At 45.1% G+C, this 24,705-nt stretch overlaps 1 protein-coding gene across 1 annotated transcript; it reads right to left on the reverse strand.

Moving 5' to 3' along the window:
* Positions 1-1,076: 1,076 nt before the first annotated feature.
* Positions 1,077-22,743, reverse strand: LOC131684581 (ATP-binding cassette sub-family B member 6). The gene is made up of 5 exons (XM_058967584.1): positions 22,461-22,743; positions 20,525-21,774; positions 2,788-2,963; positions 2,492-2,697; positions 1,077-2,417 (listed from the first exon to the last, which is right to left on the reverse strand). Exons 2-5 carry the CDS (start codon positions 21,744-21,746, stop codon positions 1,463-1,465), a joined length of 2,559 nt encoding a protein of 852 aa, XP_058823567.1. The 5' UTR covers positions 21,747-21,774; positions 22,461-22,743; the 3' UTR covers positions 1,077-1,462.
* Positions 22,744-24,705: the final 1,962 nt, after the last annotated feature.

The raw sequence follows: 24,705 nt of genomic DNA on the forward strand, positions 1-24,705 counted from the left end.
ATTCCTGCTTTTGCAGCACCTGCAGATAGTTCAGCATCATTCAGGTCCAGAAAGCTCTATTTTAATTATTCTGTGTCGTTATTTCCCTTACCCCTAACCATACCATTTCTCCAATCCTTCCCATCGGGGAAATGATAAAAAGACAAATCATGGAAAGGCACAAATTTCCGATCAACATGGAGAACGTACCATTTGAGCCAGTCGCTTCTGATTCCTGATAGCCTTGTATAAATCAACAACCATTGCACTAAATTAGTTATGGAATATGCGTTTCCACTTCGTCTCATCAGAATCCGACACTAACTTAGTGGCAGGACAAAGTGAGGACTGGATTGACGGTAGCTGCAAAACCCGGAGACATACTTTGGGTTCCTGAGCAAACCCCTAGTCAATCACTCACTGTTCACTATAGATAATCGCATGCATTGTTGAGTCTTCGCACATCATCAATCCTTAATAAATTCTGTTCGCTTTTCCAGAGGAAAAAAAATAATAACCAAAATGATACAGAGAGGAACAAGTGTTATTAATTAATAAATATATTTTGGCCACTCCGTTTGGTCAACGGATATGAAACAGAAACATGGTTAATCATATTTTATATTATAGTTGGTGAATTATGACTACGTAAACTAAACTGATTTTAAACCGTCTGGAAGTCGCGCTTATGGTCCATTGAACAAGCAGCCGCTGGTGCCCTATGACGATTTCGTTAGATTTTCAGAGCAGCGTGCACTTAGAGCTTTAGCGCGACTGCCGGAAGGTTAATAACGTACATGTTTCCATTTCAAATCTTCGATTGGTCCTTGACAGTGATTGCCATTGGCTCAGGTACTTTTGCGCGTCATGCATTCCATGACTTACAATCGAATCGTGCCTCGACCAAAACGGCATAATACGCCCATTCCCCTTACTGAGCAAAAGGGTAGGGTTTAGCAATTTTTTTTTCTTGATGGAGAACAAACAGTTTTTACCTAAATTGGAGAAATGTAGCATAGTTCAACCAACCGAAAGATTCCGATAAAAGTACCCAACCATACACAGAAATGTGATATTTACAAATCAATACAACAAAATATATTGTTCACTCCATACACTATTCACATTCAAAGTGAAATAAACAAAGTAGTGCATAATAAGTTAACTATGAAGTATGTAGTAAAACTACTCTCAAACAGATATTTAATTTCGACCCTCGGCCAGATTTCTTTGTACATCACTCTTAACTATAAGGTCACTATCGCCGTACGAAGATAAAAACCTGCAATTCACATATCTAGTAATATAATAATTGATCCACCTAGCAGGCACAATGCTTTTAGTGCGTCCGTCAACTTTAGGAATTTTGTTACTTGAAACATCCACATTCAACAGATAAACTCAACCGAACTGTCCATCCTTTGGAAAAATAGCTTCCAATAAACAAATACTTCGCACGTTTTACATACGAATCTACAGTCTTCTAATGATGGTGATGATGACCATGGTTAACAGGCGCAGCTGGAGGGTTGTTCGTGATTGGTCCTCCTACCATAGTGCCATTATTCAGCGCCTGCTGCGTCTGTTTACCATTTCCCGAGTCCAAGTTCTTCAACTGCTGATTCCACATATCAGCATAAACGCCTTGCCTTTCGAGCAGCGATTCGTGCTGACCACGCTCGACGATTATACCATCTTTCAGGACTAGAATCTCATCCGAATGAATGATTGTCGACAGACGATGCGCAATGACAAGTGTCGTACGGTTAGCACAGACCTTTGCCAGTGCCGATTGAATGTTCCGTTCGGTCTGGGTATCTAACGCACTGGTCGCTTCATCCAACAGTACAATGAATGGCGACTTGAGTATGGTACGCGCGATGGCCACTCGTTGTTTTTCACCCCCACTCAACCGAAGACCCCGTTCACCCACCTGGGTGTCGTACTGTTCAGGGAAGGTAAGAATCTTGTCATGGATGTCGGCACTCTTTGCAGCCAATATCACATCCACATCCGGGGCATCTACTCGACCATACTGAATGTTGTACTTGATAGTGTTGTTGAACAGTACCGTGTCCTGGGGAACAACACCAATGGCTTTCCTGAGCGAAGCCTGCTTGACTGTTTTTATGTTTTGACCATCAATAAAAATAGATCCACTTTCGACATCGTAGAAACGGAACAGTAAACGCATGATCGTACTCTTGCCCGCACCGGATGGGCCAACGATGGCTACCGTTTTACCCGCCGGAACCGTAAAGTTAACATTGCGTAATACAAACCGCTCCGGGGTGTAGCCGAAGGTGACATCTGAAAAATCAATAGAACCACCTCGGATGACTGCCAACGCATCAGCACCGGGAGCGTCAATTATTTCCTGATCCTCGTGCATCAGATCGAACATGTTTTCCATGTCGACGAAATTCTTCTGAATAGCTCTAAAACAATAAAAAAAATTTCAAATATATTTAATCGTCGACGTTAGGTTGTTGCGATAGTTGCGAATTTTTACCTGTAGAATGTCCCGAACCAGTTCAGTGGTACGTATAGCTGGATGATGTAACTGGCAAACAGAACATAACTACCAACCGTTAGGCCCTCTTCGTATACGACCAAATAGGCGCACAGCAGTGAGCCCGCCAGTAAACCCACACACACGACGACATTTTGCATCGTGTTGAGGATGTTGAGGGTAATCGAGGAACGCCACTCTTCAGCCTAAAATCGCATATTGGCGAGAAAAAATAAAGATTCGTGAAATATTACTATTTGGTTTAAAAGCGCACAAAAATAGAAAAGGGAATTCACCTGGAATTTCAGGATAGCTGCTCGGTAGCAATCCACTTCGTACTTCTCGGCACCGTAGTATTTGACGGTTTCAAAGTTCAACAGCGAATCGACACTACGTGCTTTCTGATCGTTGTCCGCTAGGTTCATACGTCGCTGGAACTTGGTGCGCCATTCTGTCACCATGATGGTAGCCGCTGCAGGGAGAAGATAGTAACATGAGAGTTAGTATACATTTCACTACATGACTATATATTTTTTATTTTCATATCTTTTCAAATTTCCACTAACAAAAACGCTATACACACTTTTAACATGTTTACCAGCTACTAATTTTGTAAGTCCAGGAGTTTGCGTTTCGACTTTGTCTCTTCAGAACCATGACACTACTTGTGAATACACTAAACGACACCCAACTTAACGATGTCTCGTAAGGGAGAAAGTCGTTTAATTCTTCCCCTACTAAGTCAATCTGGGCGGCTCTTCGACTTCCTTGTGCCATTCAGCACCACGACTCGGCTCCATTGTACCATTCAGCATCGCAACTCCCTTCTCGTACCAGTCAGCACCATCTACTCGTTGAGCTCTCGACTTCTTCGCGAACTACTCGATCTAGTCCCCGATGATGGACCCAGCCAACTCCGACGGAGAAAAGTTGCCCAGAAAGCGAGGCCCACCAACCAGGCGTTGAGGTCATTTCCCCGGTGGTGAATCTAGCCGACGCCGACGGAGAGTCCCCCGGCGGAGGAGGTTCTTCCGATACTGATTTGGTTTTCGCTATATTTCGATCGGACCAACCGGTAGGGTGCAGTGATCGGTCCGGCGATTCCGAGTGGAGTATGACGTCCTGTTCGCTGGCGCCCTGACGGTCCATACCCACCGCTCTGTCGTAGTCTACTCGATTTGTCTGGCGGTGATTGCTCTCTCGAAACCGTTGCTCGCTGTTCATTACCCCATTCTAGCTGTAAGTCGGTCGTGATCTGCGTCACCACTCCGTCAACCGCGTTCCACGTGTTTACGTCTATTGTCATTCTTGTGACGACATTATCCGGGTTGATGTCCGGTCCTCCCGTTTCAAGCATCTTCCTGTGCGTCGCTTCGAACGTCGGACATTCGAAGACCACCTGCTCCGCGTGTCTCCCCGACGTTCTCACACTCTGGGCACAATGGTAACGTTGCGTGCCCGAACCAATGAAGATACTTCTTGAACCAGCTTTGACCCGGCAGGAGCTATGTGAGGTGGAAGTTCACCTCGCCACGCTTTCTATTAACCCTCGTCAACAGGTTTGGTATAAGCCGGTAGGTCCACCTTTCCTTCTCCATGTTGTTCCATTCCTGCTGCCACCTCACCATCGAATCAATTCTCACCATTCTCCTCACGTTTCTGGTGTTTCTCCGATTGTAGCACTCCATATCCTCCGCCAGGGTGATGCAGATGAGGATTCCCCCGGCGATTACACATAGTGCCTCCGACGATATTATTCTGTACACGCTCGGGACTCGTACGGTTATCAGCCGGAAAGTCCTCTTCAGCTTTTCGCGGTTTCGCGTGCCGCACCCCAGACAGGACCCATAAATCGCATTATCGACGATGAAACACTATATAGCAGAAGTCTCGTACTGCTTCTCGTCGCTGACGTTTGGCATGATCCTCGTTATTGCGTTTGTTGCTTTCACTAATTTTTCGCAGGCGTAGTCGACGTGGTTGTTGAAACTTAACCCGTCGTCGATTATCACTCCCAATTGATTCAGTGCGCGCTTCGATGCAACAACGTGCCCTCCGACGTCAATCTGCATCCGATGAATCGCTTTGCACTTGCTGATCAACAACACCTCCGTCTTGAAGTGATCTATCTGTAGCTTGACCCCGTTCATCCAGTTCTCAATCGCGTCCATTGTCTCCGTCACAGACACCTCCACTTCTTCAAGTGTTTCACCCATCACCTTCAGTGACACCCCAACAAACAATTATGCTGGATAATGGCTTGTTCAGTTCTATTTCAGCTTGTTTCCTCGTAAATAAGGCTTGTTCAGCTTTCTTTGTTTGTTGGGACGCTGCGTCAAAACTTCATTGTACATCCCATTCCAGAGAGTTGTCACTTGCATTGACTTCTGCTCTTCGTTCGTCTGGTATAGCATTCTGTACAGCGCTGCGGCGATAGCTCCCCAGGTGGCGCTGTTTAATGCGTTCTTCACATCTATCGTGACCACACCGCAGCATCAATCTACTCTTCGCCTAAAATCAAACAATGAAGAAGTTTCGTTTAATCTGCAGCAACATCTTTCCAGTGGATTATTTTGTCCATACGCAGTACACTGTCCAGGGATCCCCGACAAAATGGGGTTACGAAGAACACGGGGAGGCGCACACAAATTAACGCCCGAGAGAAGATATGAACTGTCGATATTACCTGACGAAGACGAAACCCAAAAATCGTTGTAAGAATATAGAGCGAGTCGCCAGAGTCTGCAGACCGAGTAGCATACCATCTATCGGCGTAAGAAGGCAATATAACTGAATCATTCCATGGAAGTTTCCGCGAATCGCACAAAACATCTTTGTATACGTTCTAGTCGGTATGGTTCCCACACTTGCACAGCGTACTCCAGAACACTTCTGATTAGGGCACAGTGAAGTGCTTTTAGTGCGTAGAAATCATCGAAGTCCGCGGTGTTCCGCTTTAAAAAGCCCAGCATTCCGAAATCCTTAGCAGTTGTCGCGGTGATATGGTCGGAAAAGTCCACGCTTTCAATTGTTCTTCCTTGTAGACTGTACTCATAACGTCCTGGAGTGATCAAGCATTCAAAACTAATTACTTTGCATTTATTAATGTTGACTTCCATTTCGTAAAACGTCCACCATACTTACATAATACAGATATCTTCTTGAAGCACTGAGTGCCGAAGCGATAGTTCGGAAGATTTTGAGAGCGTCCGCGTATAGCAATTTCCCAGACTTGGTCCGACTACAGATATCGTTGATAAACAAAATAAAAATAAGCGGGCTCAGATGACTGCCTTGCGGGACACCAGTGGTTGTTCTGACATTGCTTGAGCGTGTGTTTTTACACTCACGAATGCCGAGCGATCGGAAAGATAAGACTGCAACGTTTTAATTTCAGGATTGCGATGTTGTGCGGTACTTTGCCGAAAGCTTTTGAAAAGTCGATATAAATTGCGGCCACCCGATGACGCTTCTCGATGGCGGGAAATAACATAGAAGTGTAAGCTATTAGGTTAGAAGTTGTTTCGTTACACACCCGCTTTGATACTCGGAGATAATGTAGGATGCAGTTGGAAGAGACAGTACGCGGGCGCAGCATTTTAAGAATTGTGGCGAAAGATGTTTGCTCCTTCTTCTTCGCCGTACGGTGTTGGTGGCGAGGTAGTTGGAGTGTGCTTCGGGAAGAGACCCTCAACGATAATTCGTAGCTTACCCGAACACATTTCGACTGGCGTCGACTGACCCTTCATTTTCGCCATCACGACACGGTACACGTCGCCCCAGGCATTGGCGTCCACTTCTCGAAACAACTCCTTGTGATAATCTGAATTGCTAATTGGCCCTAGCTTTCCGAAACGCCACCTTCCGTTCCTTCTAGTCGGCTCCGATACTGCTCTCTGAGACAAGCAGCGCGTAGCATACTGAGTGTCTCTCTCTACTAGTAAGCTGGACGTCGTCTATTGCGTGATTCCAGTTGTCGTGGCATTGTGGCGTCACAAGCCGTCACAATCGTTCTTGTTAGATCAGTCGCATCCACGTTCTCGGTCTCACCGTCCGGCTGAAATGCCTCAACGAAGAGGATTTTGTTGAAAGCTTTCGTCTTCCACTTTCGCTCGCCGGTCATCCTTCTCCGTGCTACAACAGGGTTCCGTTGGCCGATGCGGTAGCGAATCACCTGGTGATCGCTTTGCGTATACTTCTTGCATGCTCTCCAATCCATGTTCGCGGTCAGCGATGGGCTACAGAATGTAACGTCGACGATAGACTCCCTCCCGTCTCTCCAAAATGTACGTCTAACTTCGCTAGAGCTTCCTGCAAGATATACCCTCTTGTGTTGGTTATTCTACTACCGATGCGTTTAAGTCACTACCAATGACTACCGGCCTTCGGCCGATCTACTGATCGATTAACTGCTCCAGCATTGGGCTGAACTGCTCCACTGTCTACTGTAGAGGAGTGTAACAGTTGAACACGAAGACGCCGTTGGTTTTGGCGATCACGAAGCCTTCGTGTCAGCGTTCTACCACTTCTTGAACGGATAATCTGCTCATAACTTGTACCGCAGCCGTTCCCGATCTGTCCGACACCGAGTTACCGACATCAAAAGGGACTTGATTCGGCTCTGCAATCAAAGCGACGTCGCACATCGTTTCTGCCGTAGATTGCCCCAACACAGCTGCACTGTGTCACAGTGATTCTGATTTAGCTGTTATCTCCATTACCGTTGGTCTGTGGACAGAGCATTTGTAGTCTCCCAGCATTGCCAGTACATCCTGGATCTATCCGGGCCTTTGCAAGTCTCTGCCAAATGTTCAAAGCCCGAACACATGAAGCATTTCTCCGCTTGTTTATTCACTAGAGGGGCATCTCGACCATCCAACCGTAACTTTGCCTACCTCCAGCACCTTTTCAGCAGCAGTTACCGGTAAACGAATCATCGTTGTCTGAGTGTCATCGTACCCCTTTTTAATCGGATCGTCATGCGCACCCCCCGCCCACGTTGCACAGCTGTTTCAGTGCACCTCTCAGCTCGTCGTGATCCCATCACCGTCTTCGGGCTTAAGGCTTTAACTTCTGTCCATTGGTTTGTTAATAGTCTCCTGCAAGGTCGAGCTATTAATCGTGAGATCCTCCTTCATCTCGAAGAGATTCTCACATTTGTGGGTTCGTCTGATTCTTACCACGTTTTCCCTACCTGACCTTCTTGTGCAGCACTGCATACGTTGTTGCGACGAGCTTTGGCGAGCACGGTTTCTCCCTTTGGCGCCTTCTGACGAGTCAGAGGCTTTGCTTTCCTCCTCTGCTTCACTTTTCTCTCTTCCTTCCGCTCTTGCTGTTTCCCGTGTTTCTCCTTCGACCTACCACGGCACCCCAGCTTTCACCCGGTTAAGTAGCGTCCTTCCCTTCAGCAATAAGAGCGTCCTCACGCGTCTGCTTGTTGGACCCCTCTCGTCTTCCGGCTCCTGGCGAAGTTCTTGTCCTATTTGAAGTCATGAAAACTGGCGCGGTCTTCACTTCAACCAGATTCTCCTTTCCCTGCAATGGGGGGGGAGGGCGGTGGGGCTAGGAAGATAACCTTAGCCGACACCAATGCTCGCTCAGCTGCATCAGTTCTCTACGTTACCGCGTCATACTCCTACACGGCAGATACTGGCGCCTTTCGGATTCTCAGAACCATCTCTGCTTTCACAACTGATCAAATGGTTTAACCCTCCAGTTCGGGAATAAAATAGTGTACACGAGTCAAGGTGTCTCATGAAAGGTTTTTGGCTGTGTGCTTACAAAGATCTGCACTGGCTGTTGCTGCTACTTCTCCTCCTCCTGCTCTTGCTGAAAAAGTTCAGCTGCTACTGGTGGTGGTGTCCCCACTAAACCAGCCCTGGTGAGCGGATTAGCCGCACCTGCTCCATATGTGAGTTTCTTATTTGTTCTCCATTGCCTTGGATCCCAATTCCGGGCCACTATCTCCACTCGTTGTGCGTAGTCGCCTCTTGTAGTTCCATGGTTATCTATGCAAGCAGGGAGGTCATGCTAGATTGACACTATCCTTCACAGGAAGTCGGATGAGCGTAAAATCGGGAAAGGTTCATTCGAACCTGGTGACAAGTTCGAAAGCACCCGGAGACCTGCCAGGGTGCCCTGGCGCTCCAACGCTCCCCACTGCTAGCTATTCAACGCGATTTACTCGTTCCGATCCCCGCCGGTGGATTTAGCCTATTAACGAGCTACCCGGTAGGGTGTCGAGGTCGGTCCGGCGATTCCGGTGAAGCCTGAGGTCCGGTTCACTGGCGCCCCAACGGGCATTCAAAGACTACGTGTTCCGGTGTCTCTTGCACGTTCACACATTCCGGACAAAGGGGTGACGAAGCTTGTCCAAACCGATGCAGGTACTTCCGGAAACATCCATGCCCGAACAAAAACAGCCTATGGACCTATGGACCCAAGCAGACACATATGGGTCCACCTTCCTTTCTCCGCGTTATCCCACTCTTGCTGCCACTTAGCATGCGAGTCCGCTTGGACCAATCAGCTTGCTTCACGTGCATTTATCCGCTGGCAGCGTTCCACGTCCTCAGCCAGAGTGATGCAAATACGCATACCGTCTCCGACGATATCGTACTGTACATGAACGCGACACAAACAACCATTAAGCGAAACGTGCTTGGCACGCCATACCTTAGTATTGAGGATGAGACACCTGCCAGGAGACGTCTCGTGCTGCCTCTTGCTCCTCCGTTATTCGGCAGGATTCTTGCCAATACCTTAGTTGTCCTCGCAGCCTTCTCACACACATAGTCGATGTGGCTGTTGAAATTTAAGCGATCGTCGACCATCACACCCAGGTGCTTTAGCGCTCGTATTGATAAGATGAATTGTCCCTTGACGCTGATCTCGACATGCTGGATTTTTTACGGTTACTGGCCAGCACTACCTCGATTTTTAGGTGAGCCAGCTGCAACTTGATGTTAGCCATCCTGGTTTACAAGTTGCATATTGTCTCTGCTGTCAACATCTCCACCTCCTCAAGGGTCTCGCCGGTTATCGTCAGGATAACATCATTTGCAAAACCGACGATATCAACTCCCCTCGGCAGTTCCAGTGTTAACACTCCGTTGAACATTATATTCCAGAGCGTTGGGCCGAGTATGGAGCCTTGAGGTACTCCCGCCGTGACCCTAATCGACCTCTTCCCCATATTCGTTTCGTAGACCAGTACTCGAACTTTAAAGAACCTCCCACAGATGGCCCGGAACCCACATTTTATGCAGCGCTATGGCGATTGCCCCCGAGCTGGCACTGTTGAACGCGTTCTTCACGTTTATCGTTACCACGGCGTAATAGCGATTACCCCTTCTCTTTTGCTTCAATGCTTTTTCCGCGTTCACGACGACTATGCGGATGGCGTCCACCAACGATATCCGGAGCCCAAACTGCCTCTACGATAGTCCGTTCTCACTTTCAGCCTAGATCGTGAGCCTGTTGAGAATAACCCTTTCCCGAAGCTTACCAAGAGTGTCAAGCAGACATATAGGCCGATAAGACGCTGAATCTTCTGGTAGTTTCACAGGTTTTGGTAGCAACACCAACTTCTGAATCTTCCATCTATCCGGGAAGTAGCCATCGTACAGGCATTTGTTTAGAACTGTCGTGAACATGTCCGGAAACGCTGGGATCGCAGTCTTCACGTTGGGGATACCCTCCGGTTCGGGAGCTTTCTTCACTTTTAGCCCATTTGCCACTATAAGGAGCTCGTCATTGGAAACTCGATTGTCACCAGCATTACCAACGTCTGCATCAACGTATGGTGTAGGCGGCCGTGCGGTTGGGTCGTGCTTCGGGAAATAAGCCTCCACGATAATTTTCAGTTTGTCGGCGCACATTTTGGCTGACGGCATTGGACCCTTGGTCCTGGTCATAACGACACGGTAAGTATTCCCCGAGGGGTTAGGGCCCACTTCTCTGCACTGCTCTTTGCAGCAGGCAGACTTGCTTAGCACTATCTCGCGTATAATAGCAGCCCTGGCCGCCCGGAATGTTACCTTACACTCTTCTCTGCATGCCTCAGATCGTGCTCCCTGAACGCGTCTTTTGGCTTTTAGGCAGGCAGCCCGGAGGATACTTAGCCTTTAGGTTCCACCAGTACGCTGGACGCCGGTAATTCCTGGGCTCCATTTTCCTTGGCATTGTTACATTACGTGCCCTCGCTACTGTTTCCGACAGGTCATCGCACTCGGAATTGGAATGACGCTGTTAGCACGAAGTGCTTCCCCAAAAAGGTCTTGGTCGATGTCATTTATTTTCCTCTTCCGCTCGCCAGTCCTCACTCTCAGCGTTACCGTACAATTTCACCGATCAATGGTGTAGTGGATCGCTTGGTGGTCACTATGTTTGGACTGCTCACTAAGTCGCTAATTCAGGTTATCCATCAGCGACGCGCTGCAGAATGCTACGTCGATGATCGATTCTCGGCCGCCTTTACGGGATGGGCTAGCGTTACCTTAGTTGCACAGCCTTACGTCCAGCTTCGCCAGTTCTTCCACTCCATGGCCCAAGCGTCCTATAAAAACCGGCGTTCGCCCGACTAACGAATCGGTAAGTGCGTCCAGCATCCGGTTGTATTGCTCTGGTGTCCACCGTGGGGGAGCATAACAGCTACATACGAATACGCCGTTGATCCTGGCGATCACGAAACGTTCGTGTGTGCTATGCACCACCACTTGAACAGGGAAACCGCCCATCACTTGGATTGCCGCCAGCCCTGCACTATCCACCACCCAGTTACCGTTATCGGGAGGAACACGATATGGTTCTGCAATAATTGCAACGTCAAACTTCGTTTCTGTTGTTGACTGTCACAACAGCTCCTGTGCAATGTCACAATGATTAAATGCAATGCAATGTCACAAAGATTAAGCTGGATTATCCCCATCATCATTGGCCTGCCTTCGCCTTTTTGTACTATGGGCATAAGAAGCCTTCCCTCATGTGGTCTTTTCCGCCCTCATTTGTGCAGAGTAAGCACTTCGGTTGCTTCGTGCAGTCTCTAGCAATGTGTCCCTTCTCCCCACATTTTCTGCACAGATCTGATCTGTCCGGGCCTCTACAGTTTCTTGCCTGTCTGATGACCGAGACCCAAGCACCTGAAACCATTCGTTTAGTGGCCCCAGGGTTCAATCGTAACGAGTACACTGACCATCCGATTTTGATCTTACCGGTCGACATAAGCTTGTTGGCTGCGGTTGGCGATAAGCGTAGCACTGCTGTCTGTGTTCCACTATACGCCTTTCTCGACCTGATTGATATCTGCTCTTTCCCCAGATTACATTGCTCTATTAACGCGCTCCTCACTTCGTCTTCCGTTGTGATCTCGTCCAGATTCCTGCACTCGACCACTGCTTCCTGAACTAAAACTCTCACATTCGCTTCTCTTCCCACCGCTTCCGCCACTAGTTCCCGATTGGCCCCGCTCTTGTTCAATGGATCATTCTTCAGCTCGAACAGCATTTCCCTTTTCTGAGTACTAGTAGTAGCTTGGGATGCTCTCTCACCCTTCTGAGGATGGCAGCGTACGCCACGCCGTCATTTGTTTTGACGACAAGAGCGTCTTCCCTATGCTTCTCCTGGCGAGGCCGAATGTCTTCTTTCTTTTTTTCCTTTCTTTCCTCCTTTTCTTTCTGTTTTTCTTCCTCTTTTCTGCGGTTTCCACAGTTCGCCATTCACTTTGCAGTTGTCAGCAGTTTCGCTTTCACCGACCTTCTTGGGCTTCTTCAGTTTCTTCTCCTTTCCTGGTGTTTCCTTTACTCTTTTCACGCTACCCTTGCTTTTAACGAATTCGTAGTTATTCGATTTTTTGCCTCAACTTCGTCACTTTAGGTAACCCAGCTGGTCTTCTTGGGTAATGCTTGGCTTCGACGTGCGTTCCTGAAACCCCAGTTTTCCTTGGCGTCCAGTTGGTTTATCGCCGCTTGTTCGGACGGCAGGCGAAAACAAGATTTTTGAAAATCCGCCTTTTTTTCCTGTGCTGATCAAACTAAATAACTTTATTTCTATTTACCGTAAATAATCGATTATTTGTTTTACTCACAATTGTTTGTTCTCCTTACTTTACAGCTTCCTCTTTTCCTTCCTCTATCGCTGTCTATCGCAATTTATCTACAATTTAGTATTCACATTTTTTTATTTTATCGGTTTTAGTAATTAATTTGTACGTTCACTTACTTCGTTTTATCTCGGATTTGATAATCTCAACTGTACCGTTCGTACTTGTCCAGTCTTTACCTCCGCGTATCTAGTCATAAATTTGTTGTTTTAATTCACTGCTTTATATTGTTTCACAAACTTACGTATTCTGGATCTTAGTTTTTTAAGTACAGCTTAATCTGCAATCTATCCACTATCCGAATAATTTCCTTGCTCGCAACTTCTAATTTCTTACTCCAAAGTATTTTACTATTCTACTACTATCACTTTCAAAATGGTGTTTTTCTATCCTACTTTCCTTCTTATGTTGTTTGTTTACTTATGTTGTCTCTGACAGTTCCCTCGCTCTACATTCGTGATGCACTTCGTCGTCTGTCAGCATGACAGCAAATTTGTTGCATCTGTCAATTCGACACCGGTGCAATGGTGCAACTGCCAGTGATGCCAGAACATTCCCCGGCCCGTAACCCTGTCCCGGAGCTCGCATCCGGTTCAGAGCTACCAAACTCCATCACAGCTAGTTTTGCTGTTGCTCGCCTATAGCGTCCACTGTTGGTGCGTACCCAGGCCTGCCGAATTCGTCCATCACCGGACACAATGACCTCCTTTATCACCCCGCGGATCCAGTACTTCCGGTTGCTACCTTCTACCACATAAACTAAGTCTCCTATTCTTAATGGTCTCGACTCACCAAACCACTTTGTCCTCTGGTTCAGCGAAGGAACGTACTCCTTGACCCAACGTTCCCACAAAATGCTGGCCAACTGCTGCGATCGCTGGAACGCGTCTCGAAGTGCTGCTGCTGGATGAGGTGGGGAAGATTCACGCTAGGCTGATTTGGGGAGAGTCCCCGCAAAAAGTGGTTTGGAGTGAGTGCCTGCGCTTCGTCACACTCTTGAGACACGTACGTTAGCGGGCGAGAATTTATCATGTCTTCCGCTTCCACCACTACTGTCTGCAAAATTTCGTCCGTCAACCGTCTCCCATCATCAAGCGCCACGAATGCCTCCTCAACCGACCGAACGAGACGCTCCCATACTCCTCCAACGTGAGGAGCCAAGTCCACTTCGTTCTCGCGCTAGTCAGCTGATCCGCACAATCTTCTCCTATTTCTCGGACAACTCCTTCCAGTTCCTTACTGGCTCCTAGGAAGTTCGTCCCATTGTCGGACAGAAACTCCGTCGGCCAACCTCGCCGACCAATGAACCGGTGAATCGCCATCAAACACGACTGCGTAGTCAGTCCGTGAGCCACCTCCAGGTGCACCGCGCGGGTTGCCAAGCAGGTGAACAACACGATCCATCTCTTCTCCGTTCGGCGTCCTACAGTAACAGAAAATGGACCCAAATAATCCACACCTGTGTAACTAAAGGGACGAAGATTCGGTATTAGCCGCTGCACTGGTAAGCCATTCGTGGAACTCGAGGCCGACTTCGATGGACCTTACACCATACGCAAGACGACGACACCTTCCGGACTACTGCGTCAAGCTGCGGAATGTAGAACAGCTGCTTCAGCCCGTTCTTCACCGCCTGTCGATATCCGTGACCGCTCTTCTCGTGATAATGCTGAATAATCAGCTGCGTGATTTTATGCTGATGTGGCAGGATCGCTGGAAAACGTAGATCGAATGACAGCAACCCTGCTTTCTCTGCTCTCCCCTCCATTCGAATCAGCCCGCTTTCGTCAATCAGCGGAGTAAGTTTGTAGAGTGCACTGCTCGGTATGGCCAGCCTGGATTGCTCCCGCTGCCGCTGCTGTTGCGGTTGCACTTGTTAGTTGTTCTGGGTCGGCGTCGTCGCTAACACATATTTGGCGAATTGATTCACCACACTTGCTCCGCTAAATATTTCTTATTTTTGTTGTTTTTGTCCCAACATCAAGCCGCTATCTACGCCCGCAATAAGTTTTCGCCTCATAAGATCCCATGATTACCTTTGCGAGCAGTGAGGTCACAGGCAAGAGTTGACGTGGTCCTTCATGGGGTACCGTGTTCAGAGCCGGATCGGCGCTAGTCAGGAGCCTTGAACTGAGCCTACTTCTACTGGCTAAGGTGCCGTTTTGGAACGTATTTGGAGAACAACCAAAGTTTTATTGGGACGGGGGGCAGCCAGTATGTATGTATGTTTATTTGCAACGACAACCTTTTACTTCTAGAGATATACTTAGGATATAAAATAAATCAAACAAAACTGATACTAACAAAAATATGGAAGGTAATTGATTTAGATCAAACTTCTTGTGTAGCTCTTGAAAGAAGCTATCGTTGATTTCAGCTTGGCGTCGATTGGTAGGTTATTCCAGCAGGTTGCTCCATACACCAGTACACTTTTGCCAGTGGTGTTTGTGTGCCTGGGTATGATGAAGGATCGTGTCCTCAGTTGCTGCCCATGTTGTAAGTGCTGTTGAATGTAGTTTGGCAGATCTCCGTGGTATGCCTGCCTCATGAAGCAGCATATTCTCAGCCGGTAGTTAGAATGTAGATCGACTCCGGGGATGGAGTTCCGGACGTCTGCGGTTGTGTCTCGTCGTCGGAGGTTGTAGACAAAGCGGACAGCTGATTTGAAGCAGCGATGCAGTTGATTTTTGAGAGCTGCAGAAAGTCCGGGGTAGTATACCACATCGGCACACGTGAAGATGGGCATTACTACTGCTTGCATCAGCTTTCGTCGAGTCGGTAATGAAAGGACTGGGGCGAATCGTCGAAACGTTCGTAAAATGTTGTAAGTTGTCAGCGTAATATCGTTTACTTGCTGAGACCAGGACAAGTTACGGTCGAGTTTCAGACCAAGATTTGTGACCTCGTTTGACACTGGCACTATTTCGCCACAAAAAATAATGTTGGTTTGTGGTACCATGACTCCGGATTTGCTGAAGATGATTGCTTGGGTTTTCTTTGGGTTGGGGGCCAGCCAGTTTGCATCTGCCCAGTGAACTATCGTTTCGAGGTCAGTGTTGATAGCATGTACAAGTCTATCCACATCGGAAACCGGGCCGGATATATATATATATATATATATATATATATATATATATATATATATATATATATATATATATATATATATATATATATATATATATATATATATATATATATATATATATATATATATATATATATATATATATATATATATATATATATATATATATATATATATATATATATATATATATATATATATATATATATATATATATATATATATATATATATATATATATATATATATATATATATATATATATATATATATATGTATATATATATATATATATATATATATATATATATATATATATATATATATATATATATATATATATATATATATATATATATATATATATATATATATATATATATATATATATATATATATATATATATATATATATATATATATATATATATATATATATATATATATATATATATATATATATATATATATATATATATATATATATATATATATATATATATATATATATATATATATATATATATATATATATCTGTAGATCATCAGCATACAGGTGGTAGTTGCACATTAAATACGAAGGTAGACTATTTATGTACAAACTGAATAGTAGTGCACTGAGGCACGATCCTTGAGGTGTACCGTCGGGGACATCTTGCTCAGTGGACAGTGCATTTCCTAGGCGAACTGACTGCTTTCTGCGATCCAGGAATGATGATACCAGGTCGCATGCCGTCTGAGAAAAATGGAACTCGTTCCGAAGTTTTGCTCTCAGAGTTTGGTGTTTTACGCAGTTGAAGGCGAGAGAGAAGTCCACAAGGACCATAACAGTACAGAAGTTGTTGTCAAGATTCGTGTACACATCATGTACTACCTTAGTAAGGGCGGTTGTTGTACTATGTCTTTTCCTGTATCCGGATTGGTGCCTTGCTAGAAGGGGTGCATTTGGATTATCAAGATGTTCTGTGATTTGAGAAAGCAGTATTTTTTCTAGAATTTTTGAGATGGCTGGTAGAACACTGATTGGCCGGAAATCTTTAGGATGAGTGGGATTAGACTGCTTTGGTATCGGGGTGATGATTGCCTTTTTCCAGTTCAGGGGGAAGGATTTGGTTTCAATTATTGCATTGAACAGATGTGAAAGTGGTAGCAGGATAACCGGACAGAGTACTTTAATGAATGAAATGGGGATTTGGTCCTGGCCAGTGGCGTTCGTGTGGATGTCACAGATTTTCCGACAAATTTCTTCGCTAGTTGTGCGACGGAAGTTGAATTCGGTTGCGTTTATGTTGACATCCGCACATTGAAGGGGTGCGGTAGGTATCCTAGATTGGTTTGTGTTTTGAAGCTGGCGATGACCTTTGCTAAAGAAACGGTTCAACTCGTCCGCATCGATTCCTTCGGAGAGTGCATTCTTTTTCGTGATGTTATGGACACCTTCTCGCCTCAGGTTGCTCCACAACTTTTTCGCCGGAAGACTATGATCAAAATGTTTCTCAGCGTAGTGTTTTTTGGCGGTGAAAATGAGGGAGTTTGCTCTATCTCGCTTCCGAACGTAGTCCAACCACTGGTTGTCTCCTCTGGTTCTGTTTGGATTGCGTGAGTAAAGTTTGTAAGCTAAGTCCCTCAGCGCAACGGCCTGCTTGATGCTTTCCGAGATCCACGGCGTGCGTTTGTCTCGGACAGTGATTGTGCGTTCTGGAGCGTGATGTTTGAGCATATCTGTGAGTTCTGTAGTAAGTAGGTCTGCTTTTATCGAGACGTCTGCAGAGGTGTAGAAGGGCTGAAGATCTCTGGCTTGGAAATCGGCTTGCAGTCGTAAAGGGTCGATATTATGGAGATTTCGAATGCGCATGGTCTGTGTAGTAGTCCTTTGCATTCTGATATTTGCTAGGAAGTAGATCCCCTCGTGATCTGAAGTGGTATTTCCAGTGCATGTTTTCGACTTAATTACTGAGTCAGGAGAATCTGTGATCATCAAGTCGATAGTAGTTGCGCTGTTCTCAGTTATACGCGTTGGGCCGGTTGGGAGAATAGCTAAGTTAAACACAGCGTTGATGCGCGTCAGTGCTGCGTGATTCATTGTTGGCTGAGTCGAAGATACATTAATGTTAAAGTCTCCGACCACAAACAGCTTGTCGAACCCGATATCGAGAAGGTTGAGTAGTAATTTTTCGTAGCATTGGGAAAAATGAGGGTTTGAACCGATTGGGTTGTAAAGGGCCACTACACAGATGTTCAGCTCGTTAATCTTCATTTGGACAGCGAGAAATTTAAATCTCAGGCCGATAGGAATCGCCGGGTCGAATGATGACTTAAGTATTGGTGTAGCTTTGATTCCCTTCTTCACGTACATACCGATTCCACCGCAGGTTTTTGTACCACGTCCTCTACTTGTGGGCAACGAGTGCCTGATGAAATTGAATGCAGGTATACGAATTAGACCAACGGGGGAGGATGCTTTGAGCTTTGTTTCGGTAACAGCAAATAAATGGTACTGATTCTTATCGAGAAGCAACTTCACGCCGTCGATGTGGCTTTCAAGTCCTCGAACATTTAGATGTCCGATGCGTAGGTTCGGGAAATTATTTCTGGGCATTTCACGTTTGGAAAATCGTCAGCATTGTAGTGTGGAAGGTTAGCAGCGGGATGAGGAAGATACATCGGACGATAGAGCATCGAAGAATACTGATGAATCGTTTGAATTGTGGCTATTTCCAACCAGCTCGAGAAGATGTGCAGCACTTTCCACGGCAGTGTATCCTTTTTGTTCTGGCTGCAGAATAGAGATGTTGTCATTCCTGACGAAAACTGATTGGATGATCTTCTTTTGCTTTAGTCGGAGGGCAAGGTTACGAATCCGGAAAGCTTGTACTGACAGCATTTCATTTACAGTGAAGCGATACTCAAGGGCAGGACCATTTTGCAGATGACATAATTTAGCGTTTTTGTACCTGTCGAAATATCTCTTGATAACCCTATCTCGTGCATCTCTATTATCAAAGACAGCAACAATGGTTGGTGTTATATTGCGATCTGACCATTTAGACGGTTTCACTTTCACTCGAAAACTGCCGGTTACGTGAGGCATTTCTTCTTTGATGTCAAGGAGGGTTAGTACACTTTCAACAATACCACGGACACTTTCTCCATCTTGAAGGGGGATTTTGTTGATAGCAAGACAGTGGGAGTTCACTGACTGTGAGCAATTGTTGGCAAGTTTTGCACCCGCTTCGATGATCTCAAGCTTCTCTCCGATATTGCTTATCAGTGTGTTTTGGATGGCGCACTGGCTGTCACGTTGATTACTGTTGTTGACCTTACTCTGGATCCGGTCTATTTGCTTCTTGTTAGCGGAACAAACACAGTCTAGCTCTGACTGGAGCTTTGCTAGCTTCGCCTTCAGGTCGAGTACGGTTTGCTTCAGCTGTTTGACTTCGTCTTGTACTGGATGAGAACTAACGGGTTTGCTGACTAGACTTCCGCGAATAGAGCAATGTTCGCAAAAAAATATATAGTTCTGCACATCGTTAATCTCAGTGTCTCTTATATGGACACAGACGCAGTGGTACCATACTGAACAGTTGTCACAACAGATCCAACTGATTTGTTGAGCTTGCTTCGACTTCTTCCCTTTTCTGTTAGCTGCCGGATTGGATAAACCGCAGAGACCACACTTTTCCTTTTCCATACTGTGGATGTGATACTTACACAACGCTGACGATTCTCGTAGTTTAAATACGCGTCATTATTTATCCGGATGTTGCTCCATAGCTACTAAAGGAGCGGGCCAGTAAACTTTAGCGAGTAGTAGACAACTGGCAACTCTAGCTGCCTCCGAAAAATTTGAGGAAAACTATCGATATCGCGCACCGCAGGTGCTTGGGTTCCGTACTCTACCGGAAATGCACTCGGAACACTTTGCTGCAGTGATACACTAGAATTTTCGCCAGAAACTAGAGGGAGACACCCGCGACAACAATAAGCCCGCATAAAATCAATTTGTGTAGAGTGCTGGCAGCTCTGTCAACCGCCTCCGCTGACGCCACTTGAAAATCGTTATTTCCGTCCAACGCGGACACCGAAGTTGCGTACTCCACCGGAAGCGTGCTCGGGACGCGGATTAGAGTAGATTATTCAAACTCTCGCGTAGAACAAAGCGAAATAACACGAGAAAATACCTTTGAAAATCGGAACGAAAAAATCGCGACGCGTCACTAGCAGTGTTGCCACAGTACCATCAGCCCACTCGCCGTTTCGGGGAAGTGTCACCCATTCTTATTAGAGTAGTGGAATGGTGTGGCTGTCGGTCCGTGGATAAATTTGAATGAAATTTTTATTTACATCCGTGTTCTGCCACCAGTATGCCATAATGAGAGTGAGGGTGCTTTATTCTAAAATCTTGAATAAAACCTTAGCGAAAGCGGCACCGACTCGCTTCGACGGACCTGCTTTCGGATTTATATGGCTTTTTCTAGAAGTTTAGCAGAGCCCAACCATATCCTAGCAAGACTCCCAAACTCGCAGTAGGTTCCTGATGCCCCATGATGGCCAAATGATGCAACTCTTACTAAAATGTATGCAATATTAGTTGGATTTGCGGTTCTGGATTACTAATGACCAATCGACGTAGCTTTGACCACATTGGCCGTCTATGGCGATTCCTGAGGCCCCGGGGAGTTTGCCAAATTCCTAAGATTTTTACAAACTTGGTTTCAAATGAAAGATATGACAATCCCCATTAACTGCTATTGACTTTCATCCGGCTCAGACTTTTAGTTAGCAAGATTGTTACAAAAAAAGTCCTCTAAAGGCAATAATAAACAATGAACACAAAACTACTCACCAATATACAACGCCATCGTGACAAACACGATCAATCCGAACCACCAGTTGAACGCCAAAACGAAGAATATAACCGCAACGAGAATGTCCACAATAGTCGGTGTAATCGAGAACAAAATGTAGTTCAGCAGATTGTTGATACTATCGGTGCCGCGATCCATCACACGTAGCACCTCACCGGTTTTACGATTCAGGTGCCAGCGCAGCGACAAACTGTGCAGATGGGCAAACAGTTCCACCTCAATTTCCCGCGTAGTGTACTGCTGGATTCGAATCCACAGGAAACTCCGCAAATTATTCAGCAATCCCATAGAACCGGTTCCGCCGCCCTGTAGAAACTTGAAGCCAACGTACAAAAGGATCCAGTCCCAGCGGAAATCGACCGGCTGCTTCGATAGGCTGTCAACGATCTTCATGTTATAGATCTGAACGTACAGATTGATGACGCGACCGCCCAGAAGTAAACCGAAGCAGACTAGGACGCGAATCTGCAGCATGACGTCCTTTTTAGGCCATAGAAAGGGCATCAGTGTACGCATTTTCTGTATTCCATTCCGAAAAGTTGATCGATTTTCTTGCTCCTCCGGAAGGTTTTGATACTCGTCACCAAGCTGGACAGAGGTAATTGCCGGTGCCTTAAGACCGATCACAAAGACAAATAGAGTGGCCGTGTAGCGTAGCACGAACAGAGTAAATTCGATTTTATCCTTCACGGTACTGAGATGGAACCACGCTTTTTCGTAATTGAGATTAACGAACAATAGGTTTTGAGCAATGAACAGTAATGTCCAGAACATTAGTAGAACCAAACCATGACCACGGGTTGGAACCGACGGTAGCAAGTAATACCGTTCCTTCACCAGTAGTAGAATAGAATATGGATACATAAACAGGATAACGCACACCGAGAAGATCATGAATCCGTACACTTGAGCGTCCTCATATACAAATCCTTCCAGAATAAACCGTACTACAGCTAGCAGCGGTAGCAGCACCAACAGAAACAGCTGAAAATTGTACATCTTAGAGGGACCGATCTGCGATGGGTTGGTTTCGGTGCCGTAGCGTCGGTACATAATCAACTGGATGGTACCAAAGAGTAGCAGAAAGCCACCGATCGTAGCTGCAGATACGGTATCCAGAAAGCACTGCGAGATGCCATGGTTAAACCAGATGACCGACATCGACACATTGGTCGGGCAAAATTGTAGCGGAGGCTGCATCGTACTTTGAACTGGCCCGAGGCCACGTCTGCAAAAGACACCGAAGAGAAAGAAACTTTATGTAGTTGGAACTGTTGCTCGAATCAGGTCTTCACGAGTGCGAAAAAGATAAGGGATAAGGGTTGTATTCGTTATGGTTAGCTATATATTGTTATCTTGTCAGGTATGAGTAGATATTTGCTTTTAAGCTACGCAACTGGAAACTCATGCTAATAGATAATCCAAAGAACCTGGTGTAAATAAAATAAGGATCATAGATAGCATTACCGGGAAATACTATCACATGTACGTGTTATTGCCTTCAATAGGAATTTATAATAATCGCAAATACTCTAATTTCGAATCGATTAGCATTGTTCAAAATAGCGCCCGATTGCAGCCACTAATCCAATATTGTAGGCGAGCTTTACAGTAAACAGTAAATAGTGCGCAGTCACAACACGATATAACGAAAGTTTCTTTCGGTTGATCGAGAAGGGATATTTGATACACAGATCGTTACATCATGGCCCAGAAACTACAAAACCAGACCAGTTCCCCCGCCTGTCGTCTACCAGCATGCAAGTGGAGAACAAACAGCGAAATTGTTCCACCGGCTCCCATAGTAAAGGTCACACTTATCAAATTAACACCAGACATCGAAGAAAGTGCAAGTTGTTGCTCGCTAGTAGCCCGTACACCACGAAAGAATTTCATAACCATTTTTGATATTACCTTTCTCACGGTGAAAATAACTTCGCAATTCTACACTTTGTAGCAAGTAGCAGACACTTTTGATCACTAGAATACTATCAATATAATCAGTTTAGCACGGTGAGGAAACGCACTTCATCGTTGGTTTTTATCACTGATACACAATTACACGGCCTGCCGAGCCGAGAACAAGCGGCACCATCAACAGAGTAACGAAACGATCGGCAAGAGAATGAGTTTTGTTTTTTCTAAACCGAATAGAAACTTCGTTTCAGAAACTGCATCGCGATGCACTCTTGATTCGTAAAATGACAGTTTCGTTCCATGCGTCAAAATTTAACCGGTTCGATATCGGGGTTTCGCCTTGCTGCACCGTCGAGTGATCTGCCACTACCCGGTCAAAAAAAAAAGCGGACGAACACGGTGAGGCGATTTAAACAGTCTGACGTTTGACTCAACTCGCCTGTGTTCCTAGGAACAAATGCAATTTGCGAATGCGATTTAAAGGCAATTTCAACACTTAGTCAAATTTTCTGGCGGCTGAAATTGACTTGGTTGTTTTTTGTGTTTTTCAAACATGGTGATTCATGTTTGGCTTAAGCTTAAAATTGTTTTTAAGCAAATTGCGTGTTCTCGCTTGTATTTTGTTTGTCTAGTGCACTTTATTTAGCCAACGAACGTGGGAAATAGTGGAATTGTGTGTAAGTATAGACGAATTTTGCGCCAACTCGAACAAATGTTGGCAGCACTATCTCAGATTTTAATGAAACTTTCTGTACATGAAGACTATTGTCACAAAAAGCCACTTTGCATACTTTGTTTCTCCAAAAATGATCTAGACAGCCTTTTGAAAAGGGCCAAACTTTTTTTACCAATTTTTTTTTCAAAAGGCTATCTTTTCCTTGTCCAAACTGAATTTTTTTGAGTGTATTTTTATCGAAAACTAAACCAATGAAACTCATAATCATCTCAGAATCCATTTTTCCAGCCGCTAGCTGCCTGATACATGCAAAAAGTATCAGTTACGAATGTGGTATATATTCATAACAAACTTAAATGAAGACTGGAAGATTGGAAGATCAGATGACTGGAATATTGGAAGATTGGAAGACTAAAAGACTGGAAGACAAGAAGACTGGATGACTTGAAGACTGCAGTTCATTTGTTCCTCTCAAAACTGATAAATTTTATGAAACAATTGATAAACTTTTCTAAAATTTATTTTATGTCTAATGGAGCAGCAGCACAATACAGAAATAAGAAAAACTTTGCAAGCTTGTGTAGATTCCAGTCAAAGTATGAGTTAAGCGCAGAATGGCATTTTGTTGCAGCATCCCATGGAAAAAGACCCTGCGATGCTATTGGTGGCACTCTCAAGCGAATGGCAAAAAGAGCCAGTCTTGCTCGCGACCAGGCATGGGAAAATTCACTCATTCGTTTGATTGCATCTGATAGCCATTCATCCTTGGTTCAGCCGCACACAATCATCATAGTGAGCATGGAGCAACGAACCATGAGAGAATGCGATGAATCCTCTCTCCACCACCATGTTTGTGCACTCCGAACGGTCAGCGAACGCACTATGTAAGTGAGTGGTTAAAAAAATACTTGAAACGAACCGAACGTCAGCAAACAGGCAGGAATTCAATTCTGGATGAATCAAAATTCGCTCACTCATCGAATGCATATGTTGACTCATTCAGAGGGTTCCTTGTATGTATCGTTTACGCAGAGCTGTACGAATTAGATTTTTCTTTAAACTTCTTGTTCGGCTCGGAAACCTTTTGGTGATTATAAGCCGGGAAATTACATGAAAATATAACACAGTTTGAACGCTGTGTCTGTGACATATGACTTCTATAATAATCATTGCTTCATAGGCAAGGACTCGACGTCGCTTTTGGGAATTGGGGTCGCATTCGGAAAGCGATAGAAATTGTTAAATTTAAAATTAATTCTTTTAAAAGGCTAATGCGATGTTCATATAAACAAATTCATTATACCGCTACGGAGCGTAATTTCCTCACCCTTCGTAGTAGCAATCGTACAGCTGTTTATTATAGTAAATTAAGAGTAAAAACGAAATTAAAGTTTGTTTTGCTATTTTTAAGATTATATTGATTTGTAGACAGAGCTGCGCTAAATAATTTTAAGTGTTGGATACGTTGTACATAAAAACGTATTGACTCCAAAAATACGTCTGTTGAACATTTTTTTCATAACTAGTTCGTCGGGATAATGACGGATATCAATCTTTTTGTAATTA

This window comes from Topomyia yanbarensis, chromosome 2 (assembly GCF_030247195.1).
Source record: "Topomyia yanbarensis strain Yona2022 chromosome 2, ASM3024719v1, whole genome shotgun sequence".
Lineage (NCBI taxonomy): Eukaryota > Metazoa > Arthropoda > Insecta > Diptera > Culicidae > Topomyia > Topomyia yanbarensis.

Excerpts from the sequence above, each read along its gene's own strand:
- LOC131684581 (XM_058967584.1), bottom strand. The coding sequence starts at position 21,746 with ATGCAGCCTCCGCTACAATTTTGCCCGACCAATGTGTCGATGTCGGTC. Across the intron at positions 2,964-20,524 it reads CACGATGGCGTTGTATATTG|CGGCTACCATCATGGTGACA; the intron begins GTGAGTAGTTTT and ends TTCTCCCTGCAG. Across the intron at positions 2,698-2,787 it reads CAGCTATCCTGAAATTCCAG|GCTGAAGAGTGGCGTTCCTC; the intron begins GTGAATTCCCTT and ends ATGCGATTTTAG.